At 39.9% G+C, this 10,917-nt stretch overlaps 1 protein-coding gene across 1 annotated transcript; it reads left to right on the forward strand.

The window, feature by feature from the left end:
• Positions 1-3,592: 3,592 nt before the first annotated feature.
• Positions 3,593-10,713, forward strand: MLF1 (myeloid leukemia factor 1). The gene is made up of 7 exons (XM_009876773.1): positions 3,593-3,736; positions 6,372-6,416; positions 8,012-8,101; positions 8,307-8,435; positions 9,495-9,654; positions 10,214-10,346; positions 10,617-10,713. The coding sequence occupies exons 1-7, from the start codon at positions 3,602-3,604 to the stop codon at positions 10,711-10,713; spliced, it is 789 nt and encodes a 262-aa protein (XP_009875075.1). The 5' UTR covers positions 3,593-3,601.
• The last annotated feature ends 204 nt before the right edge of the window (positions 10,714-10,917 follow it).

Consider the following 10,917-nt stretch of genomic DNA (forward strand, 5'->3'; position numbering starts at 1 on the left):
CAACTCATCAGTTACAGGCTGCTAAACTATGCAGAAAACTATGCAAATCCACGTGAAATTAAAATAATAGTGGAAATTAAGTCTCATTTGTAGTAATTTGTAGCGTGCTTTTGAAATATTCCTCTTGCTTATTTTATTTATTTGTTTTTATCGTAGCCACCGATGCTGTTTAAAATTGCAGAGGGGAAAAGATCACAGGAGGTAGAGGAAGGGAGTGTGTGTGAAAGGGGTGAGAGAGCAAGATGGATATTGAGATTAATTTTCTTGGCACCGTCTTTGTAAATCTCTTTGCATATAGTTAAGGAAATGAGCTTATTACTTCAGATAAGATTAGCTTCCAAAATTGTGTAATACTAGGCTCCTCTTGCCTCCCAAGGAGAGATTGTGACTGCTGGACTGGAAATAGTGCCTGGGTTAGGAGAAATGTCTTGGTCAGTGAGCAGCTGTCCTGGGCAGCAGCAGCCACTCAGCCCCAGGGCTGCCCAGGCTTCATCCCCGACAGCCTGGGCAGGTGCAGAAGTTGTTTCTCCTCTGCCAAGTGCATTTGGCCTCTGATTTTTAATTCACCCACGCGCAGCTTCTGTTTTTTTGTTGCAGGTGTTATCTATCCCCAGCGGGATTCTGCAACATCAGGCTTATGTAACTTCCTAAGTTAAAAAAAAAAAAAAAAAAAAAGCAAGCCACGAACAAAATTAATCTAACCCAGAGTATAATTTTCAGAACCAATAAACTGGATTTGTTGTTCTAGGATGCGGATTTTCAACTGATCAGAAGCATACGCTGAACGTTGTAGGTTTCAGCCAGAGTGTAGAGCCTTAAACTTTGGAGCTTAAGCCTCAATTGTACAAGAACTTACCTTCACTTTTGTGCTTTAATAGTGCAAAGTGTGCAGAAATTGCATCCTCATCAAAAGTATCTCTTTCCCCTCCTACAAAAGGTCAGATTTTTAAGTCAGACTTGATCAATAGTAACTAAACTAGAGCGTTCTATGCCTTCTGCAGTCCTAGAAAATCTGTGATTGGAGCAAAGAACTTAAGATCTTGCATCCTCTGACTGACTTGTGAGACTGACTTGTTTACTATACATATTTTGTAAGGGTGATGTGCTTCTTTTGTGGCTACTGTTTGAGTTTTGGCCAGCAGAGCAGTAGGTTAAATTTCTTGGGATTTCTCCCAGACGCATTCTCTGTTGGCGTTCCATTGGTTTTGCCCCACTCGGACCATACCGAAAAGGCAGTATTTCTTTCCTGACTTAACAACGCTGGATCTTCTTTGCGAATGGTTTCCTAAAGAATTCCCTAGAGAATTGCGAGGCTTCACTTTGGTTCCTAAATCTGTCACTCCACAGTATATATCTTGCCTCCCTGTCTCTGATAGTAAGAAGCTCTATTTCTAAATCGCTTTGTACACCTTCCCTTCAGCTGCCACGATTTTAGGTGCAGGTGTGAGCGTATGGGACAGATGTAGCAGAGGGTGAATGGCCAAGAGGAGTTGAAATAAGGCAAAAAGGGTGACTTGACAGGGTGTGAAGCATTATTTCACGTCACATTAGATGTATTACGGCATGTTACACCCACTAAATTTAAACGCTTTTTCTTATCGACATTAAATCTGTGGAATCTTGTTTTGCTTATGATGTATTGGAGATACAAAGTAACCATCCTGCTTCTTTTGAACTGGAAGGAGCCAGAAAGAAATTTTGTTATGCGTGACTTCCTGATGGAATAAAGTTCCCATTTCTTTGTGTTCTGATAACCAAACCTATCTGGAGTCAGTGATGTCGAAACAGATTGGCTCGAAGTATCCGTGTTTCGTGGTGGTGCTTTTGTGCTTCCCTCCTCTTGGCTTGTGCTGTAGCTTTTTCCATCTGTTCTTCATCCTGTGAAAATCGAGGGGGCACTCGCTGGGCGTGAGCCGCTTATCGCATTAGGGCTGAAGTTAAAGCTGGCAGTCATGTGTGCAGGGTAGATTAGGGTCTGCTTAATGACGGGTAAAACTAATTCTAAACTGTAAAGGTCTGTTTTGCACTGAAGCGACTTAAGAATGTGGTGTAGCTTGAAGAAATACTGTGCTAAAAAATCTCGTTTGAAGACTAATCTAGCATTAATGTTTGTATCCTTATTTCTTTTTCACTTAAAAGAAAAAAAAAGATTAAATGCAACTTTGGCACAAGAAGAGAATACAAAGCGAAGAGTTGGATGTGGCTGTGTGGTGTGGAAACTAGTTTTCGTGGGACTGGAGATAAGGAGTGGGGAAATAGAAAAGCTGTTCAGGAGGCTTTCAAGAGATGATTGGGTATTGACGAAGTCAAAGGGACAACCTGAAGCTTTTCTTCATGGAGACATGAGATGTCATGGGAAAGGTTGTGATGTCCTGGAGAGAATAAGGGTATGAGGTGTCTGGGGAGTGCCAGGAAATTGATAGGAAGGAAGATGAGGTGCTATTAAATCTAACTAAACATACCTGGCAAGTGACTGTTGATGTTAATAAAGTGGCTTTCAGCGGAACGGCGAAGGGCAGAGTTAGACTGGAGATGAAGGGAGGAAGCCAAGCGTGTTTTTAGTATGAAGTAATGGTCTGTAGCCTTGGACCACAGGCAACAGCACTGATCATCTGTTGTGCTTCAGACAAAATTACACTTTGCTCCTCTTTTGGCCTCAGTTAGAAATTCTTTCTTCTTGTCCAAATTAGAGAATGCCAAGAATTAAATAAGCAGAGCAACTTGAGCGATGTTTTGCCTGCAAGCCAAGCTTTGGGATCACTGGTGGGGTTCTGTAGGTTATCAGAAAGGGAGGAGTGTTTAGAAGGAGAAGAGGAGGAAAAATAACCGGAAAACAAAAAGCCTGTAAGAGTCCTTCTTCCTGAGAAGGCAGCTGTAATTTGTGGAGGGGGAGGAAAGAGAAGGCAAATAGACAATAGCAGGTCACTAAAAAGAGATGGAGCTAGCTTGAATTTCAAGGGCGGGTGTGTATTCTTGAGTGTGTGGGGTCAAGGAGGATGAAAAGTAAAATGGGAGGGGCCAGCAAAATCAATTTGAGAGGTGAGGGGGGAAATCTAGTTGGACGTGGTGAGTTTAATGACTAGTGGTGTGCTAAGCTTTGGAAGACAGAAGTCAAAAAAGGAGAGAAAAAACCCAAATTCTTTTAGTGTCAGAGGTTGGAGGTAGAAGTAGTGATAACTAAAATGTAGGTCAGCTTTATAGTTCCTGGCAGATAGTAAACATAGGCTGGAGTGAAAGATGGCTGCAAAGGATGGAATGTTGTTGGAAAAGGTGAGGAAAGAGAAAAAGCAGTACGGACACCCGAGAGTGAAGGAGAGCAACGAAGGCAGGTGAGAAGACAAAAGAACAAACACCCAACCAACCTGAGAGATAGGAAGAAAAGTGAAAGAAGTGAGAGTTTGTGAGGAACAGGAGAATGCCCGGTTGGGTCGTATTAAAATAAATAATTTGAATGAAGAGCCATATGGAATGGTTTTAAAAAATGGAGTTTTAAAACTTTCAGCACCATTTTATGTAGCTTGGAAGAAAACCCACTGACTTTCTGCAAAATATATTTTTCTCTTTTTTTTCCAGTGATCCTTTTGCTGCGCACCACGAACATATGCGGCAGATGATGCGAAGCTTTTCTGATCCTTTTGGCCGCGATCCATTTCTCAGTATAACAGATGGTGGGGAGAGAACAGTGGATCGAAGGGCACGCCAGGACTCTCAGGTTGCTCTAAGAGGAAATCGCAGAGTAAGTCTTTTCTTAATCCCCAAGGATTGCTACATGGAATTTACATTTACTGGTGATGTAGTTTGCTTCACGTTTCCATTTCTGTTAAATTTGGTCCAGTGGAAACAGAGACTTGGCATCAGCTATTGCAGCCTTGGCCAGGTTGTTTCATTGCCGAGTAAAATGTGAATAAAATCTCTTTTGTTTTTTTAATGGCCTGTTACTGAACACTGACAAGCTTCCATTAGGACTAGTGACAATTGAATTTACAATATTTAGTGAAGCAAACAATTATATTTATCAGATGTTTGGTTTAATAAATACCATGTATTAAATGTTTCTGATATAGAAAGGCATTAAATGTGTCCAATGACAGAGCCTTCTCTGAACACTTGTTTCCTTTTTATACTAACTTGACTTAAAAAGGTACTTTGATATGTCTGTGCCTTCCCCTTGCATTTTAGTATCTTGTGTCTAATGATTTCTGTTAGTTTGATTTAACACAAACCTGTGTTTTAGCCACCTAAATAACATCTATGGAGATATTTTTAACCCTGTTTCAAGATTGCAGCTGAATGAAGGCTTCACGTTCCGTATTTGGCCTGATTCTTCATGTTTCCTCTAGATCTCAGAATTAATTATCCGGTCACTTGATAGGAAGCATAGTATTTCTGTAAATTATGATCCCAAACTGATAACTTGGCAGTGATCTATGTTTAATATAAAGTAATTTTTTAATTCTCTAGGCATGTAGGACAATTATATCTTAGGCTTTTGTAGCTAAACCTTTTCTAACTGCTGTGTTTAGAAGTGGTGTATGTTCAAAGTTAGTTCCTTTCCCTCCACCAGGCTAAGTATTTGGACCTGGGTGTTCTCTTACTTTAATGAATCCAGTTTAATTTTCTAAAGCACTTGGAAGGCATGACAGATGACAAGGGCTTGTGGAACTCGGCCAGATCTGGTGGTGGCTGTTCGAGCCTGGATAGTTAGAGCTTCATAAACATAGCCGAAGCACAGACTATCGCCTACGAGTCAAAAGGGTAACTGTCAGATTCTTTCCTCCGTGCTCATACGTTGCCAGTTAGTTTCAAATATAGATGCTGCCGGATCTAATGAGGGCATGATCTTTCCTCTACTGAAGCAGGTTGTTAGGCCTCGGTTCAGTAGTTGCCTAAAACCAGACCAATCTTCCTTTTTTCGCTTTAGGAAAAGCCTTGTGGTTGTCTCAAACTGCTTTTACTGGCATCTTTCCAGAAGTGATTCGAGCAATTAAAATAATTAAATTTTTGTATTGGAAAAGATGGATATCTTTATTACTGCATACAATACACGTGGTTAAAATGAGCCATGCGGATTACCAATACTGTCATTCTATATTTAGGCAAACGGTAGCATGCCCAAAAGTGCTTTATAAGGATCAGAATTTGTTGTGGCAACTTGATGTGCAGGGAGGGGTAAAGGTTTTCCACAGGAGGAACGGGGTAAAACATCTTAAGAGCTACTGTTTGGATTCTCCGATTGTTCTGTATATTGGGCAACTATTTGATGGGTTTCAGTATGTAGTATAAAAGAGTTTATCAACTTTTTATGACTAACAGCTTTGTATCTGAGGATATCCTTTTGCACTTGATGTATAGAAAAAAATATATATTCTTTTCTGTCGCTCCGTGTTGGACAGAACTGCAATCTGAAATAGTTCATGTTCAAGAATCGCATGATGCCTTCCTTTTGTACTTTAAGTTACTGTAAAGTGTTTGTTACTTGTGCCTAACCGGTCTTTCTTTAGGTAGACTTTTATATAACTCTCCAGTCTTAGTTTCCTGGAAACGCCAGTGTGCTTTTCAGCATCTCGCCCCCTGTCATGTAGGGATATTCAATATCGGTTGGTCAAACAGGAACTGTATTTGACGGTGTTTATAGCTACATCTATTTATACAGCTGCAGCAGAGTAGAATTTGCTCATAGGGGATTTGTCTTCGGGTTCTTCTGTATATGATGATAGATTTACCTAGAACTTTTTTTGCAGCGACCTTTGAAACCACTGACAAGTTAGACTTCGTTTTGTTTATCACGAGGGATGTATGGATATTTTAGATAAATATTTTCTATATTTACATTAGTCTCTTGCAATATGTAAAGAGTGCTTGTGAACAGGTCAGCTGCATCACTTAATGTCTTTTAAGCTCTAAAATTTTACACCAGCCTTCTGGAATTTAATGACATAAATTTACTTTAAAGGCACTACTCACTTGTTGATTTTAATCAACTTCCAGCAATGGGGTTCTGTTGCATGAGTAGAACAAAGTGTTTTCAGCGAAGCGAGTGATCTCTGCAGCACTGCACAAAGGTTGCTGTGACATACAACTGTTTCTCAACCTGTAGTTTTAAGTGTTTCTAGTACATATGTACAAATATGACTTATTAAATGTGGTGGCAGCTATCACTTTCCAATATCTTAAGTATAAATATGTTGCTCCTGTATACCCACTTGGCTTTATATTGTCATAGCACACTACAAATTACAGAAGTCCTTTTGAGGGACTGTTTTTATTTGATTGGAAACATTTAATATCAACGGCTGCATGTGAAAGTTATTTCTGCTGTGTGCGATAACGAGTGTAATAACTAAAAAACACTGGTCCTTTTTTTCTTCCAGGCAACAAGCTGCTCTCTCATGCCCTTTGCAGGCTTTGGTAGAGTGGTTAGTATCTCAGGAGCAGTAATCCTTAGAGCCCTTGGTAGTACGTGCGTACTGTCTGCGTAACTAAAGCATGGGCAGGGCTGTGCTTGCAAACTGCTTTTCTTGGTGTTTCGATAACATGGAATGATATAATTCAAGAAAGCTTTGTATTTTTTAATTATTTTTCCCCTCTCTTATTAAACAAGAATGATGGAATAGACTAAATATGCAGATAGGAAAAGTGGAAAAATTACCATTTAGCAGTTGAATGTAGAGGTTGGTGCTGATTTTGGATGGATACAAATGAAATAATCCCTAGAGAGAGACCCCAGGCTTGGAGCGCTGCCCGAAGGCACACGCTAGTGGCTTGCAGGGTGTGATATCAGCCGCACCTGTAGCACTGGTCACAGCAAAGACCGACCAGCCTCTGGAGATGGAATTTCCATTGGAACTGGGCTCAGAATGGTTTCTGGCTCTAGTGTGTTGAGGGTCTCGAATATTTTGTAAGTGATCTGTAAAAAGGAGCTGAGGAAAACCAAGCTGGTCGTTGTGAGTCTCAAGGAGCTTTGTGTTTCCTTTGAAAACCAGTAGCTTTGAAAGTGAATCTTCATGTCTAAAAGTATTAGTTGTTGAATTATCCCTTCCAGAGGCATGAATTGGCAGCTTGCTCTGTGCGAAAAGTGTGTTAGCTAATGGCAATTCTTTTGGCATTAACTGCACAGGCTATGGTTTTAGTGCCCCTGCCCCCATCTGCAGCAGGTAATTCCATAGGTACAGGTGATTGCTGTGTAACGTCGTTGGTGAGTATCCGGATTTCTAACTTAGAAGGCAATTTTCCGGAGTTACTGACGCTTGCAGTGATTTGATGCTCTAAATTGTCTGTGATTCTTAGGAGAAGTTCACCCTTTTCCTACTTTCTGTCTTCTTGCCTCTCTCTTTTTTTTGTTGTTGTTGTTTTCTTCCAAAGGTAGATTTCGTCAGTAGGGTCAGTGTGTCCCATCAGCTACAGACCCAATTAACAAAATTCCATGCATGTAAACCTGTCTTAGTATCTGTCCTTTGTGCAACACTGGGTCTTCTGCTTTTGTGTAAAAATAACGAATGGCTCGTCGAATACATTTATAGCATCAATTAAGCTGCATATTAAAACACCAAGTTATGGTTCTCTGTTTTTTTCCCCACACTGCCCTTTTACGAGGTGTTGCTTCTGCAAAGGAACAGCTATGTCTCGTTTTCAATGTGATCCCATATGCATGAAGGGATTTGCGTAATTTGATCTTCAATAGATTATAAAGCATGGAGGGAAATAAAGCACTTTTTACAGCAGAAGCCAGTTAGGTTAGAAGGTATACGAAAACAGTTTGTGTAAATTGTACGCCATATGAATTTCTCTTAATATTTGAGTGTCAAATCTTCCACGTGTGTAAGCTTCCTTGTACTAGCTATGAATTTTCCACTGGAAAAAGGCGCATTTTGGCTTGTCTCTGTCTGCGAATTGCAGTCTGTGAAAAGCTTTCTGATGGTCTGATTGGCAATAAAAATGCATGCAATAAATGAACCTCAGAACTTGAAGAATTGCAAGGCTGTGTTTTAAATTTTCACGTCTTTCCTTTTAGCACGATGCAGATTTTGGGGACCCTTTCTTTGCAATGGACAGGATGATGTCAAATATGAGGAACAGCATGCTGGAAATGCAAAGAAAGTTTGTAAGTTTTTAAAAAATCTGTTCCCTGCTTGTTCTTTGCTGTCGTGTTTCCTGGCACGGGGAGGGCGGGGGCACAGCAAATGACAAGGTCTCCTCCCAGCAGGCTGTACATTCAGTGCCAGGGCTGAGGGTTGATTTTTCAGAGGGGTCTTCTTCATATCCACAAATATTAGCTTTTATTGATAAGAAATCTACACTGCTTGTAGGATGACCTCTCCGTCCATCCAGATGCCCACACGTTCAGCTCCTCCTCTGTGATGACTTACTCCAAAGTCGGGGATGAACCACCAAAAGTTTTCCAGGCTTCATCTCAGACACGCACAGCCCCAGGAGGTGTAAGTAGTGGTGAGATGCAACAAAGCGGTGGTGTGTAGTTATCGGAATTTAAGTTCATCGGTACCAAAGCACAGCTTCTTTTTACTGGATACACTTACTCTTATAATTTAGAAAACTACATGTGTGTTTAAATATTACTCTATATTAAAGGCTTCTTAAGTTAAAGTGCTATCTTCTTCCTTGTAATTTGTATGCTCCTAAGTATGCCTCTAAATAAACTGTGTGACTATCAAAGGCTGGAAAAATGGAGTGCCAGAACAGCTGATTCTTCAAGGTGGCTTCCAAAGTCTTTTTCTTTGCTATAATTAATTCTGTTCTTGTACATTTAAAATTCTAAAAGATGAGATAGCAAGAGGTACTCTTGATGCCAAACATAGCTTCAAACCATCCCCTTTACTCGAGTGCTTTTAAATGCTTACATAACCCTTCCGAGGAAGGTGCCCTTTCGTTGACTTCCTTGCAGCTGTTGCATCTAATTCCGCGAAGAAATTTGAATTTGAACCCTGAAGCAGGGTTCGTGAAAGACTATATGCGCGGGCCGTAAAGGCCGTTGAGCTTGATTGGCTGTGGGATATGTTCAAGCTCAAGCAGACACTTGGTTATCAAAAAAGGTTCTAATAATACACTGACAGGACACGGTGATAAGTGGTTGCCTGGGTTTCAAGCTGGTCAACACAACAACCTGGTAATTAGTTGCCCCTCCACGCTGAGAATATTGGCATCGGCTGTTATTCGTTCTGTTGTGAAGAAGAACGTTGAAGACTTGACTGCCTGTGGTATATTTAGACTAGATTGTCGTGGATTTTTTTACCCCAGCAGTTAATATCCAACGTATATGTTATTTAAGAAGCTGTAGGTGTTCTTGTTTACTCTGCCTGACTGCTGGCAAAAAGAAAACAGACTTGAGCTGTGCAGCCAACACAGTAAATAAGACAATTGGAAAAGCCTGTAAAACTTAACTTTTTCTAAAGATGGAAAACATTTGACAAAGAAAATTGGATATTTTAAATTTTTTTTCGTTTGGTTGGAAGGACACTTACTCCTCTTTTTTTGTACAGGTTAAGGAGACAAGAAAAACACTTAAGGATTCTGAAAGTGGGCTGGAAAAAATGGCTATTGGTCATCATATTCATGATCGTGCTCATGTCATTAAGAAATCCAAGAACAACAAGACTGGTGATGAAGAACTGAACCAAGAATTCATCAACCTGGATGAAAGTATGTTTGTGCCGTCCTCTAATGGGCTTTACGCTGTTGTTGTTTCCCATCCCAGTTTTGAAGTTCCAGCATGAGACTGTTTTTCAAACAGACTGGAAGTCTGCAAATCTAATTTCCTTAGCTGGTATAAATTTGGACAACTGAAGCAAAAGTAGCAAGTTGGTCCTGTTCGCTCATAGCTGAAAGTGTTTTAAGGGTATTTTATGGTTTCAAGCAAACTTTTAACAGAATTATACTATTTGCTTTGTGTTTGTGGCTAATACAAGATATATATATAGAGAGAGATAGATATTTAAGAAATGTCTGGTTTAAATGTGCATATACTTCTACAACACAGTGACTTTCAGATTTTTTCGATTTTATTTCCTCTCTCTCAAATGTAAGCCTACAAGCAATAAGCATTTAATTGTCTTTTACAGATCCACTAGAAATAATTCAGAGAATCATGGACCACAAGTTTAAGAAAAACACTGTTTAATAAAAAAGCCCAATTTTCATTACATGTTTTTTCACTTCTTTCTTTTTTTTGCATTTATTAACAATAAGCTTTGTTTCTCAGCTGAGGCCCAGACCTTTGATGAAGAGTGGCAGAAAGAGATTATGAAGTTCAGGCCATCGAGATCTAGATGCAATTTGGAGGCTCCGAGGTACAGAAGTATTCGTCACATACCCAAGGAAGATGGAATAAGAAGGTAAGAATAATAATTCTGCCTGCAGAGTAAGGGAATACTAGCAACAGAAGGAAAACTCAATTATGAAGCTATGTGTTTATGAACAAGCAACACAGTCTGAAGAGAAACAGTCCAACTCTGTGGTGATAACCATGGAAATAGTTTTGGAAGGAGAATCAGGTCTGTCTTGCAACTAAAATCACTATAGCTCTGCATAAGTAAATAACAAAATGTATATTCCCCCGCACTATCATACGGTGGTTGTGATTTCTTTGTTGTTGTTTGTTTCAGAGAGAAAGCACTCATGGGTCCCAGGGAGCCTGGAGTTTCTGTGGAGGATCTCAGTGTGAGAGGAACACATGTCCCCATCAAAAGCAGCAAAAAATAAAATTGCTTCCATTCTCTGCTTGAATCAGAGAAGATAATGGTGCTGCGTTGCTTATGTTCATATAAGTATACACGTATATATGACCAATTTCTGTTTTTTTGTTTTAGTATTAGCGTGCCTTGCTACTCCAATCTTTTGACAACTGAATGTTCTCTAAAACTTCAAATCCTTGATTAAACCATCTAGTTTCAGTAAACAAAAACC

This window comes from Apaloderma vittatum, unplaced genomic scaffold (genome assembly GCF_000703405.1).
Source record: "Apaloderma vittatum isolate BGI_N311 unplaced genomic scaffold, ASM70340v1 scaffold41390, whole genome shotgun sequence".
Classification (NCBI taxonomy): Eukaryota; Metazoa; Chordata; class Aves; order Trogoniformes; family Trogonidae; genus Apaloderma; species Apaloderma vittatum.

What these genes read in the sequence shown, in the direction of transcription:
- MLF1 (XM_009876773.1), top strand. Translation starts at nt 3,602, where the DNA reads ATGCGGCAGATGATGCGAAGCTTTTCTGATCCTTTTGGCCGCGATCCA. An exon ending in CTCTAAGAGGAAATCGCAGA is followed by an intron (nt 3,737 to 6,371) that starts GTAAGTCTTTTC and finishes TTTTTCTTCCAG; the next exon opens with GCAACAAGCTGCTCTCTCAT. An exon ending in CACGCACAGCCCCAGGAGGT is followed by an intron (nt 8,436 to 9,494) that starts GTAAGTAGTGGT and finishes TTTTTTGTACAG; the next exon opens with GTTAAGGAGACAAGAAAAAC.